This window comes from Nyctereutes procyonoides, unplaced genomic scaffold (genome assembly GCF_905146905.1).
Source record: "Nyctereutes procyonoides isolate TBG_1078 unplaced genomic scaffold, NYPRO_anot_genome, whole genome shotgun sequence".
In the NCBI taxonomy this organism is placed as follows: domain Eukaryota; kingdom Metazoa; phylum Chordata; class Mammalia; order Carnivora; family Canidae; genus Nyctereutes; species Nyctereutes procyonoides.
In genome coordinates, this window is record NW_026575052.1 from 68,316,066 (window position 1) to 68,339,531 (window position 23,466).

At 37.2% G+C, this 23,466-nt stretch overlaps 1 protein-coding gene across 1 annotated transcript in view; it reads right to left on the reverse strand.

Moving 5' to 3' along the window:
• Nucleotides 1-23,466, reverse strand: part of MYO3A (myosin IIIA) — a 225,221-nt gene that overhangs the window by 63,056 nt on the left and 138,699 nt on the right. Inside the window, exons 19-21 of the mRNA XM_055332397.1 lie at nucleotides 9,904-10,057; nucleotides 7,854-7,942; nucleotides 5,583-5,712 (exon numbers count right to left, since the gene is read on the reverse strand). Of these exons, the coding sequence (XP_055188372.1) occupies nucleotides 5,583-5,712; nucleotides 7,854-7,942; nucleotides 9,904-10,057 (373 nt within the window). The remainder of the gene's footprint in view (nucleotides 1-5,582; nucleotides 5,713-7,853; nucleotides 7,943-9,903; nucleotides 10,058-23,466) is intronic.

Here is a 23,466-nt window from a genome sequence, read left to right on the forward strand (position 1 = left end):
GTTTTGTTTTGTTTTTAAGGCTACATGTTTTGACAAATCCTTCACATTCTTTGTGGTGGCAAAAGGCTGGCTCGGGGTAATGATGTGCATGGGACCCTGCCTGGGTTGTGGCTGGCAGTGCCTCTGCTCTGCTGTCTTCCCCCTTCCCTTGTTCCCAGGAGAAGTGCTGCAATGGATGTGTGTGCTTTTACACTGGGCTGCACACTGACTGTTCACCCTTCAAATGTGAAACTTACTGCAGACAGCAGAGTGGACAGAGATAGGGGCGGCTGTGAACTTCCATTTGTTTTTTGTTTTTTATTCAAGGGAAAGTTTTAGAAAAAATTACCAAAATTACTATAGACTTGGAGGTTGCTTGGAAGCATAATAAATATACAAAGGACTAGTAGCACATTAATTAGAATAGACCCATTACTTAATAAATACCATTACTTAATATTAGCCAAATAAGAGCTAAAAATTTAAGTTTCTCTAAAAACTAAGCAGCTAGAGGAAATTTACTGAGGGATTAACAATTTCAACATAACAACACTTACACATTAATCAACTATTTAACAACAAAATAAATGAAAGCCTTTTAAAAATTCATCAATGCATAGAAACAGGAACTAAAATTAGCATAGATCTTATTTCAGAAAATATATCCACTTTGCCTTTATAGTAGACCTGATAAACAAACCTGTAATAAACCAAGGTAGAGATGTGAGCTGTAAGGAACTGTGGTACATTTCCCCCTAATTATGGCTGAGCTGTATTTCATATTTAACGTTATACATGCAAAGGGCTATGGTTATCTTAGAATCTTGGAGACAGCATAATACAGGATTGAAAAACCCAAACTTTCAAGCCTATTTCTAAGCCTTCCCATAGGGGTAACACTGGGAAAGCTGCTAAACATTTTCAAGACTCAATGACTCATCTGTAAAAGTATTCCTCCTCAGAGTGTTGCTATTAGGAGTAAATAAAAGTACTCAGTACTTTTTTGCAATTTCTAAACAGATTTCTTTTTTTTTAATTTTTATTTATTTATGATAGTCACACAGAGAGAGAGAGAGAGGCAGAGACACAGGCAGAGGGAGAAGCAGGCTCCATGCACCGGGAGCCCGACGTGGGATTCGATCCCGGGTCTCCAGGATCGCGCCCTGGGCCAAAGGCAGGCGCCAAACCGCTGCGCCACCCAGGGATCCCCTCTAAACAGATTTCTATATAATTATTGCTGTCATCATTATTATTATGTTTGCATTATCTAGGTGAATACAGAACCCAAATGCCTCTGATATCTTTGAGATTCAGAGTCACTATCACATCTTTGATTGTGAAGTTCTCTTCTCCCTGGCCAGTGAGACATGGTACTGATAGGAAACAGAACATAGTGTTGAGAGCCTGGTTGCATATTTTATAAGGGTAGAAAACATGAGATTAGATGCACAGGTCATTAGCATTAAAAACATTCATGATGTAATGCAATCATCACCACCATCCATGTCCATAACTTTTTTCATCTTGTAAAACTAAAACTTCATACCCATTAAATACTAGCTCTCCATTCCTCCCACCACCAGCCCTGGCAACCACATTCTGTTTCTGTCTCTATGTCTTTGCCCTAAGTACCTTATTATGAAGAATTAATCAGCATTTATCTAGATATAACAGTTTTTATACGCTGTGCATCAAGCAGTACAGGGCACTGATCCCTAAATGAAGGGAAACAAATGAGGTGAGCCCTATGATTACTCCAGCTTTCTGTCTAGAGGTTTTTTTTTTTTTTTTAAAGATTTATTTATTTATGATAGACAGAGAGAGAGAGAGAGAGAGAGGCAGAGACACAGGAGGAGGGAGAAGCAGGCTCCATGCCGGGAGCCCGATGTGGAACTCGATCCCGGGACTCCAGGATCGCGCTCTGGGCCAAAGGCAGGAACTAAACCACTGAGCCACCCAGGGATCCCCTGTCTAAAGAGGTTTTATGCTGAAATGAGGGGAACCCATGTGAAGACTAGGGAAAATAACAGATGTAACCAAGATAAAAGACATCAAATAGTCGAGTCAGTCAAACTCAACCATATCAATAATCATATTAAATATAAATGGTTCAGAATTTAGAAAAGCAAGCCACTACATGCTATCTACAAAAAAAAAACCACTTTAAATACAAACATAAAAATAAGTTGAAAGTATTAAAAATGATATATCACTAACCACTTAGCATAAGAAAGTTGGGAGTCTTTATATTATCAGGCAAAGTAGGTTTCAGAGCAAAGAATATTACCAAGGATAAAAAGCATCATTTAATAATAATAAAGGGGTCTAGTCATCAAGAAGATATAATCATTCTATATGTTTATGTGTCCAATAGATCTTAAAAATACATGAAGTAAAAAATTATAGAAATGAAAGACAAAACAGGTAAATTGACAATTATAATCAGATATTTCAAAATTTCTCTCTCAGTAAGAACCAGGAGAGAAAAAACCAATAAGGATATAGAAGATTTGATCAATACTATCAACCATGTTGACCCAATTGACATTTATATCACTCTCCACCCAACACAGTGGAATACACATTATTTTTAAGTGTAAATGAAACATCAAACAAGATATACCATATTCTGGGCCATAAAACATGTCTCAGTAAATTTAAATTGATTAAATCATACAAAATATGCTTTCTGAGCACTATGGAATTAAAGGCCACAACATAAAGATATGGAAAATCCCAATATTTCTAGAATTAAAATATAATACTTATAAATAATCCATATAAGTACTTATATTAGAAAAGAAATGTTTTCTTACACCAAGTACCTAAGGTCTCCCTTAGAAATTAGAAAATGAAGACAAAATAAAACCCAAAGTAAACAGAAGAAAGGAAACAAAAATGAAAAATCCAAAAGAAAGAAAGAAGGAAAAGGAAAGGAAAGGGAGGGAAATGAAAGGAAAAGAAAAGGAAAAAAAATCAAAATAGCAAAACCAACGGAGAAAGGAAGTTAAGCTATAAACTATGTGCTGGTTCTTTGAGAAGATCAATAATATTGACAAATCTCTAGAAAGAAAATCAATCAAGAATAAAGTGAAAGAGGACACAAAAGATTCAGATCAGGAATGAGAGAGCTGATAAAACTTGATCAGGAATGAGAGAGCTGATAAAACTTCAAGAACTATAGATATTAAAGGATAATAAGGGAATACTGTAATCAACTTTTTGTTAATAAATCTCACTACATAGGTGAAACAAACAAATTTCTTAAAAGATACAACCTACTAAAGCTCATTCAAAAAATTAGATAATTTAAATATCCTTCAATTTGTTAAAGAAATCGATTGAATTTGTAGTTCAAAACCTTTTCACAAAAAAAAACCTTTCTGGTCCAGATGGCTTCACTGGTGAATTCTACAAAGGAATTTAGGAAGAAATAATACTCACTCCACTTTTCCCGAAAATTGAGGAAGCAATACTTTTCAAATCATTTTATCAGGCCAGTATTACTCTGATCCCAAAATTAGAAAAAAATTATAAGAAAACTATAGCCCAATACCCTCATGGACATAGATGCAAAAATTCTTAACAAAATGTTAGCAAATTTAATCTAGCAATACATAAAACTCCAATGCATCATGACTATGTCAGGATTTCCCCAGGAATAAGAAGTTGGCATAACATTCAAAAATCAATCAGTGTAACTCATATTTACAGATTAAAAAAATAAATGAATGATTATCTCAATAGATGTAGAAAAAGCATCTGACAAAATTCAAATATGCATATCTGATAAATACCCAGAAAACTAGGAATAAAAAGAACTTCCTCCTCCTGAGAAAGGACATCTATGAAAAACCTATAGGTAATATCATTTTTACTGGGGAAAAACTGAATACTTTCTCTCCAAGATCAGGAATAAAGCAAGAATGTTCATTCTTACCACTTGTATTCAATATTGCATTGGTGATTCTGGCCAGTGCAACCAGGCAAGATGAAGACATAAAAAGTAGAATAGAGAAGAAAGGGCAAACTCTTTTTTCACAGATGATATGATCATCTGTATAGAAAATCCTATGGAATTTATAAAAAAAAAAAAAGCTAGTCTAATAAATGAGCTTACCAACACTGCAGGGCAAAAGATCAATCCACAAAAAACCAACTGGATTTCTACATACTAGCAACAAATAGAGTTTTAATTAAAATTACCATTTATTACAGCATAAAATGTGATATACTAGCAGATAATTTAACTAAAGATATATAAGACTCACACACTGAAAACTACAAAATATTGCTGAGAGAAATTAAGGAAGACTTAAATAAATGGAGAGCTATTATTGGGCTCCCTGACAGGAAGACTCAATATTGTGAAGATATCAATTCTCCCAAAATTAACCTATAGGTTCAGTGTATCCCAGTCAAAGTCTCAACAGGATTTTTGGTAGAAATTGACAAGCTTATTCTAAAATTTATATGGAAAAGCAAAGGAATTATAATTGCCTCAACAACTCTGAAAAAGAACAAAGTTGTGTAGCTTATAATTCTTGACTACTATAGCTTTATTTTTTAAAAAAAATTGAAATATTTCACCAGTATAGTACTGGTGAAAAGATAGACAAATATCAGTACACACAATACAAAAGTCCTGATTTTTCAACAGGGTGCCCAGGTAATACAATAGGGAAAAGAACAATCCTTTCAACAAATGGACCTAGAACAACTGGAGGGGGGTTGGGAGGAATGGTGGGAAAGATTAGAGTCATGAGGAAATATCATCTGGAAGTGATGAGTATACTCACTACTGAATGTGGTAATAGTGTTACAGATCTTTATGCATGTCAAAAACTCATCATGTTTTACTATCTAAACATGTGCTATTTACTGTATGTTAGTTATATCTCAATAAAACTGTAAAAAAGAAATGCAAAATAATAAAACAAACTCCAATAAAGAAAAACAGCCCAAACTACATTATTTTTCTACTTAAAAGCAAATGCAAAAAAGTATAGGGTTGGCTGGAGCAAAGACATGTAAGTTTCCAATCAATAAGGCAGAGCTCACTAAACCTATAGAATCTTAAAGTACCACCCAAAAGCTGCAGTCCCGAAACAGAGGTCATTCTGAACTTGTCAGAGCTAAACATATTCTTCTGGTGAGTAGCTAAATTATCACCATATTTTCTGGCTAGTTCTTCGAACACTTCTTCTTCTTTTTTTTTTTTTTTTGTTTACTTATGATAGTCACAGAGAGAGAGAGAGAGGCAGAGACACAGGCAGAGGGAGAAGCAGACTCCATGCACCGGGAGCCCGACGTGGGACTCGATCCCGGGTCTCCAGGATCGCGCCCCGAGCCAAAGACAGGCGCCAAACCGCTGCGCCACCCAGGGATCCCCCGAACACTTCTTTAATGAAAACCTAGTTTGTTTATATTCATTTTTACATGTTCTGCAATTTGGGCAGAATGTATTAAAAATGCATATTTAGTGACCTGAAAACAAGCCAATATAAAAAAAAATGAGGATTATACTCATGAAAACCACAATCAGAAACTACTGAATTGGACCTGAGGAGATTTCTTGGTTAAAGGAAATTGCCTTAGCTTACCTGTTTTTGTCAGAGGGAGACTGACTAGTTGCCGAATTACACTGTTTTCTGATGACCTCAAAAGCAGCACAATATCAGTTGGAAGAGTGTCTCTATTTTTAGCTAAGAACCCACTTGCGTTATAGAGGACCTGTTGATAAAGTATGTTTCAGTATCACGATCAATGTCATCCCCATTGTCATCATCACCATCAGTAGCAGCAGTAGCAGAATCATCAATAGGTATTTACTGAAAACTTCTGTGCTGAGTGAGAGGTATACAAAAGTTTATAAAGGCAGTCCCTAACAACTTGGTTGGAAGAGCAAATTTCTCCAGGTTTGCAATATTTTTTGTCAGAGAAAAATTTGTCTTGCTGATTTTATTTGGTTTGAAATCATAAAAGAGGTTTGATTCCTCTTATTTATTATGAAGTTTGGTATGTTTCCTTTCTATGCTTGGAGGGTCAAAGGTGGCATGAAGAAAGCACCCTAAGGCCACCAAGGCATTCTCATTTCTGTGATAATTGATTCACACAAGTGAATTGGCCATTATAGACTTTTTGTCTCAGTAGTAGTATGGTCTTTTTTTTTTTTTTTTAAGATTTTATTTATTTATTCATGAGAGACACAGGGAGAGAGAGAGAGTCAGAGACACAGGCAAAGGGAGAAGCAGGCCCCACGCAGGGAGCCCGATGTAGGACTTGATCCTGGGCCTCCAGGATCACGCCCTGGGCCGAAGGCAGGCACCAAACCTCTGAGCCACCCAGGGATCCCCAGTAGTAGTACGGTCTAAGTACACTATGAGTACTTAGAGTATTCATGTTTCTGGCACTTCTAAATAACTTTAAGGCTTTCTAAAGATTAATTGTAACCCAAAGATTTCTATAGGATGATCTAATATGGTTGCTGTTAAGGATGGACTGAATTGTGTCCCTCCAAAATTAATATGTTGAATTCCTGACCCTAAATGTGACTGTATTTGGATAGGATCTTCAAGGAGGTAATTAAGGTTAAATGTGGTCCTAAGGTTGGGACCCAAATCCTATAGGACTGGTGTCCTTGTAACAAGAGAAAGGCACACCAGAGATCTCTTTCCCCACCTCATATACCTAGAGAAAAGGACACATGAGAACAGTACAAGAATGCATCCATCTGTAAGCCAGGGAGAGAGGTCTCACCAGACAGTGACCTTGCAGGCACCCTAATCTTATACTTCTAGCCTCCAGTAAATAAATGTCTGTGCTTTATTTAAGCCATCCATCCTGTGGTATTTTTCTTATGGCAGCCCAAGCAGACTAATATAGCTGTTAAAAACAACTGGATAAAATGATCATAGGAAATTCTTAATGGATGTTTTTAAAAAGGCTTATTTGAAAAAATCATATGCTGAACATTATGGGAGAGGCTATAACTATAATATTCAAATTAGATTTTTTTTTTTTTTAGTGACAAAGTCTGTGGAATATTGAAGTCCTAGTAGACCTAAATCTTCCAGGTTCTGTGTTATTTTATTCTGTTCATGTATTTCTCAGTCTCTGCACTTTCTTGATTTTACATCTTCTTGGTCCTCCAATATTTACATCATGGTGAAGGAATGACTTGTTAGTCTGTGCAGATGGGAAACAGAGCATCCTCTGGGTTTAGGACAACATATCTGAGGTTTGCTCCGGTTTGGGAATATGCATCTATCAAGGCATCCAACTGCTGAATAGTCCATTAGTCAACCACATCCAGGCTAGCTCCATCATCCAACCACACCCCTAATCTGTCACTTTCTTCTGTTGGATGGGAGGAGAGACAAAGGCTGCCGTAGAGAGAGAAGAAACTCTAGTCTGAAAAAGGCAGTTTATATAAAAGGTTCCTAGCTATCACTAAAAGAAGGAAAAAGTAGGTTCCCATTGCCAGCCAATCTCACCCAAAGCCAGATCTTAGGATCAGAAAGACGGATGCTTTGAGGCTTGTCTCTTTCTTTTCTTTGTTTTTCCTTAGGCTCTTAACAAAAATTCCTCTAGAAAAACTGTAACATTGTGTTTGTCAAAATAGGAGGACGATTTTTTTTTTTAACCTTTTCAGGATAGGTGCTAGAGGTAGATGCCCTGGAGTGGGAGTGGATGGCACTGGGTCAGAGAGAATACAGGAAGCTGGAAAACAGAGTCAGGGCCAGATTGGGACAGACACAGATGGCTATCTCATTATAACCATCTAAATATTTTGGGCCATAATTTTCATGTTTACCATTATTATTTGAGGAAAGACTAAGAGAAACTCAGTCATAATTCTTCAAAGTCCTTACCTTTCCTGCAAAATGGTGAATCCCAAAACTTAGTTCCATTCTTTTGGGTCTCCAGAAGTACTGTGATTTCAGGTTACCTTCAAATTTTTCTATAGAAAAAAAATTGAACTCCAATATCAGCCATGTAGGAGATCCTCAGAAGGTATTGATTGACAGAATCATCTCTTTCACCATAAAATGTGCAGTGAAAAAACAATTTTACATAGCTAATAAATGCAGATTTGGAACATAAATGGTGAGACAAAACTAAAGATTATCAATTTAACCATTCCATTATGATTTAGAGCAGTTCTTTTTTTAAAAAAAAGATCTTATTTATTTATTCGTGAGAGACAGAGAGAGGCAGAGACACAGGCAGAGGGAGAAGCAGGCTGCCTGCAGGGAGCCCAAAGCAGAACTCAATCTCAGGACCCTGGGATCACAACCTAAGCTGAAGGCAGATGCTCAACCACGGAGCTACCCAGGCAGAGTAGCAGTTCTTAACCTCAAGCAACAGAACCCCCTAGAGGGCCTATTTTAACACAGAGCTTCTGCCTTAGTAGGTCTGGGCACTGGGGGAATTCGAGAAGTCACATTTCTAGCACATTCTCAGGTAATGGCTGTTTCTGGTCTCGGGACCACATTTTGTGAACCGCTGTTACTGAGTCAGGAAACTACCTGAGATTAATTGATCAGAGAGATTTGTGAAACCCAGTCTGATATGGAGCCATGAGCCTAGAAATCTGGTATTCTGGTTCTCCTTTCTATCAGAGAAGCACTAAGTTATTAGTGATTACATAGGAAAAATGGAGGGTCACTAAGGCAGTTACAGTCCTATAACTTTCAGAGTACTTTTTCCTCCATGTCCTTGAAGGGACATTTAACTTCAAAATCAAGTGATTGCTATGTGACAATTTTCCCCAGAACTTTGGGCTTATTTTGTTTTTTATTAGTATTATCCAATTAGAGGAGAGAATAAGCCAGTGAGTGAGTCAGCAGGAAGCAACATCACAGACTTAATGGTAAGAAACAGACTCCATCACCCAAAGTAAATGAGAGAAAATGTGAATCCAAATTTTCTGCAAATATTTATTATACATAATCAATGTCTCTTACCATCACAGAATATGGTATTTCTACATTAAAAAAATGGGGTTTTTTGTTATTTTTTTTACCTGAACAAGCTAAAGTTTTATTCTTTAAGGAATAAGACATTTTTAACTATTTTAGATGATAATCTTTTATTTAATTTTAATTTTTAAAAATATTTTATTTATTTATTCATGAAAGACACAGAGAAAGAGGCAGAGACATAGGCAGAAAGAGAAACAGGCTCCCTGCAAAGACCCCAATGCAGGAATTGATCTTGGATCCCGGGATCACACCGAGTCAAAGGCAGACACTCAGCTGCTGAGCCACCTAGGCGTCCCTCAATGATAATCTTTTAAATGCAGCATATGTATCTTTGCCTTCTCAAATAGAAAAAAATGAATATGTTTATGCTTTCTTTGATGACTCAAGAGTACTGTGAATATTTATTAATGTACTGTAATTTGAGACTATTAAGGTATTGGAGGCTATTTGCCTCTATTAGACAAGTGACTAGATGAATTTATTTCCTCCCCATTAGCTATCTCTTTTCAAATTCTAGAGCTGGCCTTTTGCCCTGCCCTCCAATTTCTAATTTGGGGCTGGGTAATCTCTTTTTTTAGGGGTGGGGTAGTGCTGGATAATTTCTAAGGTTACTTATAACATAAGATCCTATGAATGAGGCTCTACCATAATGTAAGGAAAAGTCCAGTATCCAAACTTGTTTAATTCATCACTAAATACTTCATCCTATTATAAACATTTGCTAGTCCAGATATTAGACCAAAGCCTCTTCTTTAAAGTTACATATGCAGGCTTTGTGATCGCTATTTTCTCCCAGATAATAAAAAAAAAATTCTTTTTAAGTCATTCAGAGCATTACATGACGGTAGCACAAAACTACGCAGACATACTGATTTAAAACTCACCTACAAAAAAAATAAAAAATAAAAAATAAATAAAAATAAAAAATAAAACTCACCTATAAGAGTCTGGTCAGTAGCCTTGGGAAATCGGCTTTCTTCATCCAGTAGGGATAGCAGACCCATTGGCTTCTGGAGGAACAGATCTAGGAGGGGCCGGTTATCTTCATATTCAATCACTCTGGCATTAACATTTTCATTTAGGTATTCATTCTATAACAGGGCATGAGACATAGAAAAAATTCACTAAAAATTTTGTGAATGATATGTAATTTGACAGTAATTATCCCAAACTCTATTCTCCACATATTATAAGAAATTGCTTCCTATGACATTGCCCTTAAGCTGAGGGTATCATTTTATTTTTCTTTCCCCAAAACTGCCAGTTCATTAAAGTCAGCGCCAATTCAGGGTAATCATAAAAAGTTTCTAGTGTCTCTACCAGAATGATAGACATCTTAGGCTTTCAAAATACAAGAGAATATGTTGATAATGAGCAGTAATAGAGTTATGCTCCAGAATTTACAGAATATCAATTAGGTATAGCTCAGAGTTACAGTTCCCCCAATGTAAGCTTTTGATCTAGTCTCAGAAATGGATCTCTCAAGAACATTAACTTCTCAGTCACGATAACATTTATGTTGTCAGTAGGACGAACAGTTGTAGGTCATAGGAACAATCAGTGGATTTAGAGCCAAGAACACAAAGGTTCATATCGAGGTTCTGCCTCTTAACTAGTGTATATAATTCTTTGGGATTTTTTTACTCTATAATCTCCCACTGTCTCATCTACCACGGGGAAGAAATGATCTCCATCTAACAAAGTAAATCTATCTGGTACATTAATAATCAGTTGCCATTGGGTATACTAGAAGTTGCATAAAACCAAAACAATGAATAACAATTAGTGTAAGATTGTGGTGCCAACAAAACAGATGCTACTGATCTATTTCACCAAAGGGGCACTAAGCATCACATTGTTGCTCCGTTTCTATGACTGCCTTCACGCTGTGCCCCCACCCCAGTGCTGCAGTCTATAAGTGGACATGCATGACCCCTGGACAATGACTTGTAGTGATGCTCTCATGCAGGGTGCTAACTGGTTCTCGGGTAATAAAGTAGTGATAAAGTGATAACCGGGAAGTGTATGAAATAACTCTGGACTCGGAGAGAATATCCTGCACCACTCACAAATTTAAAATGACAGGCTATTTTCATTATTATTTTAACTTAAAAAATTTTTTCTTAAAGTAGGCTCCATGCCCAGCACGGAGCCCAAGGTGGGTCCGAACTCACAACCCATAGACCAAGACCTGAGCTGAGACCAAGAGTTGGACACCTAACTGACTGAGCCACTTCATTATTATTTTAATATATTCTTTAATTCATTAAGTATTTTCATTAAACATCTTATAATAAAGCACTGTGATGGGTGATAAAAAGATGTTTATTTTATTATTATTATTATTATTATTATTTTTATTTATTTATGATAGTCACAGAGAGAGAGAGAGAGGCAGAGACACAGGCAGAGGGAGAAGCAGGCTCCATGCACTGGGAGCCCGACGTGGGATTCGATCCCGGGTCTCCAGGATCGCGCCCTGGGCCAAAGGCAGGCGCCAAACCGCTGCGCCACCCAGGGATCCCTATTTTATTATTATTTTTAAAGAGATGTTTAATAGAACTCCCTGTCCTCAGTGGATTTAAGATCTAACTTTAGTGATAAGGTTAGTAAATGAATATTCAAAATGCAAGGTAACACAGGTTAGATAAACAGTATGTAGAATGTAATATAAGGACTTCAGAGGAAGAGAACTTATTTCTGGCAACTGCATGGAGGAAGTTAGCAAATGGCAGGTGGGGTCAAAACTTTTAAACAGTATTTTGGAATCTTATGAAACTGAAATGTCATTTCAAGGGTGTCACTAGTAAAAATAAATGTACATTTTTAAGTCAAAAAACTAATACATAAAAACTTGGCAGTGCCCATTAGGCTAAAAGGTAGATCACCTGAAGGTCATTTAGTTTATCCGGTACATAAAATTGGAAACAATGTTTGGAAGTTTCATAGCGTTTGCATTTGAAGGTTACCTTGGGAGCAATATACAGACCCAGAATCACTTTACTAGTAGACACATCAGGCTGACAGCGTATTACAGCTTAAGTGACAACTGCAAAGTTCAGAAGAGGTTTTGTATGTTTTGTATAGAAAGCACACAAGGTTAAGATCTAAATCAATGCATTTGTCATTTCTATTTGCCTGTGTCAGAATCCACAGAACCCTTTTGTGGCAGGTCAGGTCAGACAGAGCAGAGATGAGTAACTAACAAAACAATGGGCTCCCCTGGAAGATACTTGTTAGGATTATGTACTCCAGGCAAACCAATGGAGAGAACATGCTATTACTCACGATTTATAAAGCCCTTCTAGTAAAATGGAACTGCCTAAAACAACAGATTATGTACTTTTATAGCAGTTATGACCTCAAAATACTTTGTTTTTAAGCCTAAGTGGAGAAACGAAGCTTGTGTAACTCTTAAGAAAGTCCTCTGCTATGCCCTGCATGTTAAAAATATATTTAAAGCAGAAGATAAGTGGAGTTATTAACTGCCATAGAGGGCTGTTCAGCATATATAATCGCTGCCCTGTTCAGATGGCCTGAGTTCCCTTCTGAGAAGGGGAGATGATTAATTTTCCAAGTATAAATCAAGGAGGGAGGGAAATCAGAAGACTTAAATGTTGGGAAGCTTCATGCCTGAGTCAAGCTCTTGCTTATTTTTCATTGGGTTTTCAGTGTTAGCTGTAAAAAGGGACAGAGTGGCAAGAAAGCCCATGAAGGTGCGCCCCATCCAGAGCTCTGGCCTAAACACAAGGGAAAGTCTCACCACAGGAGAGAGTCTTCATGACAGCATTGTGTCCTCAGCCTCACACAGTAGCTGGGAAGAGTGGTTGTCCTAGGCCAAGAGGCTGCAAGCTTCCTCATGGCTTTGAAGGGTGGTGGCAGGGAATGTTACCTTTGACCCCTTGGCACAATCTGTCACACAACAGAGGCTGGACTCTCACCTTCTCAGAGACACCTTCCCCCATGGCCCAGACTAATTCAGCAACCCCCTTCCTCAGTTGGTCATGCTCTATCCCTCCCACCATGTTTTAAATTCTTTCACAGCATTTCTAGCATTTTTACTGGATTAGTCTCCCTCTCTTGTTAGAATGGGAACTCCAGGAAGACAAGCACTTTTACTCACCTATTACTTACCTCTATCTAGGGAGACCTGAGCAGGTTAAATAAATGATTGCATGTTAAGGACTGAACTGTGTCCCCCACCCCCACCCCAACCCAAGCTTATACATTGAAGCCCTTATATCCAGTGTGATGACATTTGGAGATAGGGCCATTAGAGAGGTAATTAAGGCCAAATGAGGTCATAAGCGCAAGGCTGGAATCCCACAGGAAGTTTTTTTTTTTTTTTTTTTTTTTTTTTTTTATAAGAAGAGGAAGAGACCCCAGGGAAGTGACTGCATAGAGTAAAAGCCACATAAGGTCACAGGGAGAAAGGCAGCTATCTGTGAGTCCAGGAGGCAGTTTGAAGCTCCGCAGTCTGTGATACCTTATGGCAGCCCCAACAAACAAATACATGAGCTTTCTGGATTCCTTTTGTTAAAAATCATTTTGAAAAGCTCTTTCTAGCGAGAGGAAGACTGTGGTGAAAACTATAAATCATGTGCACATGCATAATCCTGAGCATGTGCACATGATAAATGTAATAGATGCTCATATAAAATCATACTATTTATTCCATTTTTACTTTATTCCCTTTGACAAAATGGAATGGAGAACAGGTAATGAATATATTTTCAGGACGCCTGGGTGGCTCAGTGGTCGAGTGTCTGCCTTCGGCTCAGGGTGTGATCCTGGAGTCCCGGGATTGAGTCCCACATCGGGTTCCCTGCACGGAGCCTGCTTCTCCCTCTGCCTGGGTCTCTACTGCTCTCTCTGTGCCTCTCATGAATAAATAAATAAAATCTTAAAAATATATATTTTTTTCATGAACATTATTTGAATGGCTACCTGAGATTATATCCTGTAGCTTTATATTCCATTCTCTTACCTGGGGACATTTTAGATTCCTTCTTTTAACTATTTTATTTCTTTTTTTATTTTTTTAAGTAATATCTACACCCAACATGGGGCTTGAACTCATGATCCCAAGATGAAGAGTTGCATGCTCCACCAGCTGAATGAGACTGGTGCCCCCTCTTTATTACTTTAAATAGTGCTCTGATGTACATCTTTGTGCACCAAGTTTTTCTGTATTTTGGATTATCTTTAGGACAGATTAGCTTGTCAACTTGGAAACATTTCATAGGCTCTGATGATCATTTCTAGATAGATTTTTTTTAAATTCTTGCAGCAATGTGCTTCCTAATCACTGCATACACACTCCTAGCTCACTGCATCCTCACCAGCATTGAATATTCTCATTAAAAAACTTTTTCTGATATTTTCAATAGGAGAAAATGATAGCGTATTGCTGTATTTGCATTTCTTTGATTAGATCTTCAACTACTTAAGAGGACAGTTTGGAGGGGAAATAAAGCAGATCTCTGGTTAGTACACGTTACACAATGCCTGCCAGCTACTATGAGGAGTGTTATCACTCTGAAACAGATAATAATAAACATAACTTCTTCTTGGGCTCAGAGATAGCATCACATCACCATCAGTTGGGACGTTGCTGAAGATTCAGGAAGCCAGAGATCAGAATTACGTCAGTTTTCTCTCTTTTTTTCTTGGTTAGTCTAGCTGAAGGTTCATCAATTTTATTTATTTTTTTAAAAAACCACAGATCCTGGCTTGACTGTTCTTTTCTATTGTCTTTTTAGTCTCCATTTCATTTATGTCTGCTCTGATCTTTATTTCTTTCCTTCTAATGTTGGGCTTAGCTTGTTTCTTCTAGTTCATTGAGGTATAAAGCTAAATTTGTTTATTTGAGACCTTTCTTTTTCTTTTCCTTAATGTATGTGTTTTTTGTTACAAACATCCCACTTAGAACTGCCTTTGCTACATCCCTTGAGTTTTGGCATGTGGTGTTTTCATTTCCATTTGTCTCAAGATAGTCTTTTTTTTTTCATTTTGTATTTTTCTCATAGTTTCTTTTTTTTAAATAATAAATTTATTTTTTATTGGTGTTCAATTTGCCAACATACAGAATACACCCAGTGCTCATCCCGTCAAGTGCCCCCCTCAGTGCCCGTCACCCATTCACACCACCCCCCGCCCTCCTCCCCTTCCACCCCTAGTTCGTTTCCCAGAGTTAGGAGTCTTTATGTTCTGTCTCCCTTTCTGATATTTTCTACCCATTTCTTCTCCCTTCCCTTCTATTCCCTTTCACTATTATTTATATTCCCCAAATAAATGAGACCATATAATGTTTGTCCTTCTCCGATTGACTTATTTCACTCAGCATAATACCCTTGAGTTCCATCCACGTTGAAGCAAATGGTGGGTATTTGTCATTTCTAATGTCTGAGTAATATTCCATTCTATACATAAACCACATCTTTATCCATGCATCTTTCAGATGCAATGAAACCCCGGGACACCTGGACCCCAATGTTTATAGCAGCAATGTCCACAATAGCCAAACTATGGGGCAGCCCAGGTGGCTCAGCGGTTTAGCGCTGCCTTCAGCCCAGGGCCTGATCCTGGAGACCTGGGATCGAGTCCCACGTCAGGCTCCTGCATGGAGCCTGCTTCTCCCTCTGCCTGTGTCTCTGCCTCTCTCTTTCTGTGTGTCTCTCATGAATAAATAAATAAATAAAATCTTAAAAAAAAAACTGTGGAAGGAGCCTCGGTGTCCATCAAGATAGTCTTTGATCTTTCTTTCCAATTCCATTTGACCCACTGGTAGTCCAGGAATACATTGTTTAATTCCCACATATTTGTGAAAACAGGCAGACTGCATCACCATGTAAAAGTCAGTTCCTACCTAATCCCCCAAAACACCACCTCATTATTATACCGTGGGAGAGTATTTTCTACTACTATCTGATAGTTTTATCTAAGTATGAAGCTTCAAAAAGATTTTCCTGAAATCACCAAGGTTTCAATCAAGGTATTTGGCTCAAATGACATTTTTCTTTTATAAAAGGTGGCCATACAGAGTGACAGGGTGCAATGGAGTCTTTCACTAAACCTCTGCCTCTGAAATGAAGTCCTATCTCTCTCTCTCATATAGGTAAGTCTATCACTTGACACTGCTCCATAGTTTCAGGTATTTTAGAGTCTAGAAATATTTTAATAGCTGGTATAGATGATTCTCAACATTTATGTGCTTGTGTTTGCTGTTTGGAAGTTATAAAGTAGTATCCCTTCTATTTTTAGAAGAACAGTGCATTTGATATAGGATTTATATCAAGAGATGGTATTAGGAATTCCCCTAGGTTTATGGCACTCCGGATATACCACTGTAGAAGATACCATATGCAGACATTCCTCAAACATTTGTGGACTACCTGTTGTGTGTATGTTTAGAAGAAGGTGAGCCTAGAAAAGGTAGAAATAAAGACAAAAAGGAAGAGTCCCTGTCCTTGAGGGCACAGCATAGAGTCTCTGCTTTTCTAACTCTGATGTTACATTCTAGGATCTCTTTGCTGGTACTCTATTTCTTTTTCAACTGTTCCATCTGTAGTTCTACATCCTTCTTTTTAGGTGGTTTCTGCCTTTTCCAGCATCCCAGGCTCTGCTATCACCGCTGCCTGCTCCAGTGCTAATGCTCTCCCCACTTGTTTCCTTCTTTCCCACTTTATGTGGATACCCTCTGGCCTTCCATGTGAAAGCCTGTCTCTATCTCTATTTCTCTTTTCCTTCCTTCCTCCCTTTCTTCTTATTTCCTTTCTTTCAAATCAACAGAGCACCTTTTTCTTCTGCATGAGAGGTTATTTTGTTAGGTCCCTGGTTCTTCTCAACTTTGTTTATTTGTTCATTTGTGAGAAGAACCTATGATACATACCAGAAGATGCAGATTCTGGTCCTGGTTTGTTTCATCAGCCTTTGAGCAAGTCCCAAGGCGTCACTTTTATCTATGACATATAGATGTTCTACTTAGGTTTCTTCTATCTGAAAGATTTCAAAATGTCCCAATTGCCTGAATGTGTTGTGAAACTTAATGAGTGAATGCATAAACATTCTGTTGACAGAACATGTGCAGGGGAAAGAAGCCACATAAACACATTTATTCCCTGATGTCTGCCTTTTAGCAAAAGAATTTCGACTCACCAACTGCTCATATGAGTGTACACATTTACAGAAACTGCCTACAGTGGAAAGAAACCATTGAGAAGTTACTCATTCTAATCATTTTCATTCTAGGAAAAACATTTTGAAGGTTGAAAATCTAGGATTTAGGGTGCTATTGCTACTCAAGGTGAGCTGAGTATTTTTCTTATAGTGAAAAAAGTATGGTAAGATGAACATTTTAATCTAGTCACTTTTTGTGTATGATACCCATTCTTGAAAACTCTTCAAAAGCCAAAAAGATCTTATAAATTTATATTCTACTGACAGGTGACAGGTATTGGCTTAGGATAAGGAGGAATTTCAATCAGGAATTCAGAAATGTAGTTTTTTTATATACCAAGATTTCTTTCACCTTAAACTATTTATCCCCCACTGTCATATTTTTTACCCCAAAATTTTTTTATTTCATCTTGTCAAAAGTATGCTCTAACCTGACATGAGGAAAACTATAGTAATTGAATGGATCTATGCTCACTGTTATGTATTTCTTTAAAATTACTTTATATCATAATGAAAATATTTTTTAAATGTCTTAAAACTATACCAAATTATCAAAGTAAGTATCACAAATCCCCACATCACATTAAAGGTACTGACTCAACTTCACTTATGAAAGAGAAACACATTGTGTGTAGCACAGGTGTAGGGCAAGGGATGATGGGAACATGGGAGCATAGAACGCTGCCAGCAAAGAGCCAGCAGGAGAGGACCCCATGGGAGATGCTGTAGGTATGCTCTACACACATCCAATCACCTGGATATCAACTTCCATACTCACTTAGTATGCAAGAAGTTTAAGGAACACTTGTACGTGATCTCAAACAGTAACCCAAAACTTGGATGAGCATTTAAAAAACAAGATTTGTTGTATCAAGAGTTTCTTCCTTTTTTTTTTTTTAGCTTTATTTATTTGAGAGAAAGAGAGCACAAGAGAGGTAAGGGGCACAGGGAGAGGACAAGGGACAAGAAGACTCCCTACTGAGTGTGGAGCCTGACACATGGCTGGATCCCACAGTCCCGAGATCATGACCTGAGCTGAAGTCAAAGACTAGCTGACTGAGCCACCCAGTCGCCCTTTGCTGTATCAAGGGTTTCTTAAATGCATGGCTGTTTTAATACTTAAAGAAAATGCCTATAAAATGCCATTTATCACTTGGAGAGCTAAAATAAGACAAATGCTACCACCACTGTACACAATGGTTTGTTTAATAGGGAAGAAATTTGGATATGAAATAAAAATTCACACTTTGTAAGAAAAACAATTTAAAGTCATTTATAAAGGGTCTATTTTGAATTACCTACATTTTTTTTATCAGATGACTAATTCTTTTTACTTTGTAATGTAAAAAGAAGTTGAAATTGTAGATACTGTATAATGAATGAATTTTTGGTCTTTGAAATTGCCACAAATTATGAGTTGGAGCCCATATTCAAAATCTGAAAAGCCTCAAACTTTAGGATATGAACAGCTGGAGATGAAAGTCATACACATCACTTTCTGCAAGAAAAGCCCGAGCCATAATTGCAGTTATTGTTTGCATTATGTGCTGTAAATGGTTTCCTGCTTATAAAATGACTTCTAACTTTTAATTCTAGACCCATGGGTGGATATATAAGTGATATATGTAACAGCTTATGCCTGTACAGAACAAATATTAATAGCTCACTCACTTTAAAAGGAACTTTAGTTCAGTTAATAGTCAGAAAGATATGCTGCGGTAATGGGTAAAAAAACTCATCCTAGATATGAGTAGGAGTGTAAACAAGTAGAGTGAATCTTCAGAATTCTAGAATAACACTTTGTTGGATATTTATGTGCTGGGTGCTTAATGGTCCTAAAGAATAATGGCATTTTTTCCAACTCAAACTCATGCCCATTGGTGACTCATCAATGGCTGGTTGTTCATTCCCCTTGATGTGAAACAAACTTCCAGAAAGTGGGGTTCATTTCCTCTGTATGTTCTACACCACAATGATTACACCATAGTGTAATTAAAAGAAAGGACAAAACCCACCACTACAGCATAACCATGAGTCTAACGTGAAGAGAATGTCAAGCTTTCTATCACACTTTGATTACTGTTGTGCTCTCTCTCACTTGGAAGAAAGCTAGAAAACAAACAAAAACAACCAAATAAAAGCAAAATCTTGGCTACACAGTCAGTGTGGAGATTCAGTGTGGAGGCTATTGTAAAAAAGATGTCTCCCTTATCAGGAATGTGGTTACTTGTCTGCTACTCTTTAAGCTGCTAACCTAAAGTTTTTTGAGAGATATGGGAGCAAATAGTGTGCATCAAAATAATGCTAATGTGGAGTGCCTGGGTAGCTCAGTGGTTGAGCAACTAACTGTGGCTCAGGTCATGATCCCCGGGTCCTTGGATTGAGTCCCGCCTATGAGTCCCTATTGAGTCCTGCCCCTCTGCCTATATCTCTGCCTCTCTCTGTATCTCTCATCAATAAAAAAATAAAATCATTAAAAAATAATGCTAATGCAAATGTAATAGAGGAGGCTGGCAAATGAATTAATAAAACTGACAGAAAATTATAAATGCCTAAATTGTAACTCGTTTAGAAGAGTTTGAATCTTGAATATTACAAAATTATAACTATACCCTTATTTGTAAGGGTGGGGACCTTGATTTTTATTTAATTTTCAGACTACTGTTTTCAGGTATAAATTGTCTCTTTAAAATTTTAACAAAATTTTATAATTTTATAAAATGTTTTATATATATATATATATATATATATATATATATATATATATATATATATAATGTTTCTTCTAATGCTGGAAAAGTATGGAAGCTTCACGTATTATGAAACATCAAACTCCAGAAAAATTCCAGGAGCTATGTATTATTTAACACTATCCACCCAGCAAACTATGGATTAAATCAGTACCATAAACTCCTTCACTAAAAATGTTTTACTATAGTCTACTGATTATTGTTTTAATGGGTGGGGGGAGCCTGGGTGGCTCAGCTGGTTAAGTGTCTGACTCTTCAGCTCAGGTCTTGATCTTGGGGCTGTGAATTCAAGCCCTGCTTTGGGCTCCACGCTGGGTGGAAAAAGGTTCTAAGAAAAAAAAACAGCATAGAGCCGGCCTTGCACACCTGGCTCAGGTTCTCTCAAATTATGCTATTAACACACACACAAAAAGAAAGTAATGGGAAAACAATATTTAAAATACCTTCATAACCAACTTTGCTGGAGTGTCCCCCTATATATTACATGTCAACTGAACTTGAGCGAAATAAGGAAAGCCTTTCAGCAAACCTTTATTTATATTCCAATGTTGTAGGACTGTCTGTAAAGATAATGTTTGTTGGTTTAAATATAACCAGAAATTGTTTCTTTTGTGAAGGTGTTGCCAGAGAGTTGTTTCTTGCTCTGACTGCCCAGATTGCTTGAACGTCTGTGAAACTGATAATAGTATGTCCTACTGATAAGCAATAATGGCTTTATTAAATCAAGGAGCTCTCAGGTCAAACCTATGATGAAAAGGAAAGTGTGACCATGACTTTAATTAATGATTTGTCTTAATAGCTGTTTCTCATTTATAGAAATCAAAATAAGTGCATTCTCTACCTGTGATAGGTAATATACATAGCTATAGGTAGCATTTCTGAGTTACAATTTTTGCATTCACACAGAAGTGACAGAGTGAGAAAACAAAACAAAACACGTGCACCCACATGGTAATATCAAAAGAATCACTGACTAATCCCAAATCCAGTGGATCACATTATTCATCGATCTGATCACTCAGTGGTCTGTAAGATTATGAAGCAAGGATTCTTGGGGTAGTTACCTTAGGAAGGCGCTTGAAAGGATTATGAATGGCCTTAATTCCTCAAACTACTTTGTATAATCCTGGATTCCAGTTGAAAGTTTAATTTGTTGGGGGCAATTTTGAGTTGTTTTGTCTTGAAAGCCTCTCAAGGATATTTAAAAGAGCCTTCCAGAATAGTTTCATTTGTAGCAAGCCCAAGGGCAAAAAGCATTAAGAGCATTAGGATCATGGATAAAATTCAAAGCTATCAAAGTGGACTGTAAACTATAATACCCTAAAAGAAGTGAAAAGCAAATAATTATTGAAAGATATGGACATTGGTTTAAAGACTAGTTCCAAAAAAAGTAGGTTCTAACTTCAACCCCCCAAAGAGAAGAAACACAGAGATCTACCAACACAAGCTGCTAATTCATCAGATGGGAAATATGTGAAGATGCAGCCAGTCCTATAAAGGAGATAATCCTAATAGATCCCTATCAGAAAGTCTAAACAAATAGACAAACAAAATTTATTTGTTTCAGGCTCTGGTTAGAATGGATTCTGTGAACACTGTGAGGCATTAAAGCAAGATAGATATTAATTTAATAAATATTTATTGAGCACTTGCTGTACATCAGGCTCTGAAGATACAAAATGACCTCAAGGAGTTTGCAGCCTCGTAAGAAAGGCAAAATTATAAACCAAATATTTTTACTGGAGTATAGAGGAGGTAGGTATGTGAATAAGTCTCAATAATTTTCTTGATTTCAGTAATGAGAAATGAAAGGCAACATGACATTTTTGGTTTGAGTAAGTGGGTGGACAGAGATGTCACTCACTGAAGAAGAGAGAAAGGTGACAAGTTCAATTCTGGATAAAGTTCTGGAAGCTGTCTTAAATGGAGGCAAGGAGTTAAAAAACATGGGGAGTGGGAGATGAGGGCTTGGGCATCACTAGAATGAAGGGGATGATTGAAATAATGGAAACAGATGATTTTTCTTACTGAGCATAAGTTAGCATTTAGGACAGTGATTCTCAGCCTTGGCTGTGCATTGGAACAGACTGGGAAACTTTAAAAGACCTTGATGCCTGGGTCTCATCCCAAGAGATCTGATTTAACTGCTCTGGGACAGGGTCTGGGCACTGGGATTTGACAAAGATAACCAAGTCATTCTAATATGCAGCTGGAGTTGAGAACTACTTACTTATGGCATGATACAGGAGATGGTACTGGTATTTGGGATGCCAAAGGAGGGACTCTCCAGAAATGAGAATCTGTCAACAGGGTTGGAAATTACAGAAAGGCTTATTATGTAGAGACTAAAATGTTTCTGATACTAATAATGACGGATGAGATCAGCAAGGCCCATTCCAGTAGGATGGCTGAAGTCAGAGCCAGATGCTACAGACTCAGGGTACTCAGATGGGGAAGAAATCAATGCAGTGGAATGAATACTGAATATGATTTCAAGAAATTTGGCTGTGAAGGGACGACAGAGGCCATGGCTGAGAGATAAGCAGGTTGGGGAAGGGCTTTTGTTTTTAATGATTTTTAAAGATTTCATTATTTATCTAGACTAAGGGATGGCACTAAGGGAGGGAACAGAGAGAAGGGAGAGAGGGAGACAGACAGAGACAAAGCCAGAGACGGAGAAGGAAGAAAAGGAATGGATATTTGATAGACCAGATCCTGGGCTAGATGAGAGCTGTGCAAACACAGATAAAAATATCACATTTTTGTCCCTTTTCTTGGCCTAGGAAATGTCAAATTTAAATGTTTTTCTTTGCTACCAGTGTTTTCAAAATGCAATTTTAAAGCAAATCCTCAACAAACCTAAATATTTGAAATCAAAAGAGGTTTATATACCTCTGCCTTATCTTCAACTTAACAAAAAACTTCAGTTCTAATCATAAGCACAAAACAATTTAATATTATTAAAGGGAGACCAATGACATACTAAATGATAAAAAATATGACCGTTTCTTTTAGACCTGACAAAATAGTCGAAGTAATTTTAATACTACAGCTTTGCCAAATGCAATTCAAGTAAGTCTCTGATTTTTGAAGCAGAATCATAAATTACACGCTGTACCCGGACAAAATTGCCGTTTTGTGGCATTTGCATCAAACCCATTATCTTGTGTTCTGTTGCCTAGTTACCAGAATTCTGAAGTTTTAACGCATTTTAGATGGATATTTAAATTTCATACAGAATTTCAGCTATGCAGTTTACAGAAAGAGAAACAGTTGGACACATCTGCTTACTTAAATTTCCAAAGATACTTCTTTGTTTACAAGCCTCAGACTTGCTAAGTTTTGCAAAAGGGTGCATTGATTTTAGATGGAGGGCATTCAAGGTCATGCTTCAAGACACACCAAATTCATACTTGTTTTCTGGTTTTGTTTTTGTTTTAATTATGATCATGCAGAAAAGAAAATCTTTCCTTTGTCTATATATTTAAGGCTTGAAATCGATGATTTAAGTCCTGCTTCATTAGTACAATTCTGTGTATAACACACACATGCATGCATCTTTATAGTACCTT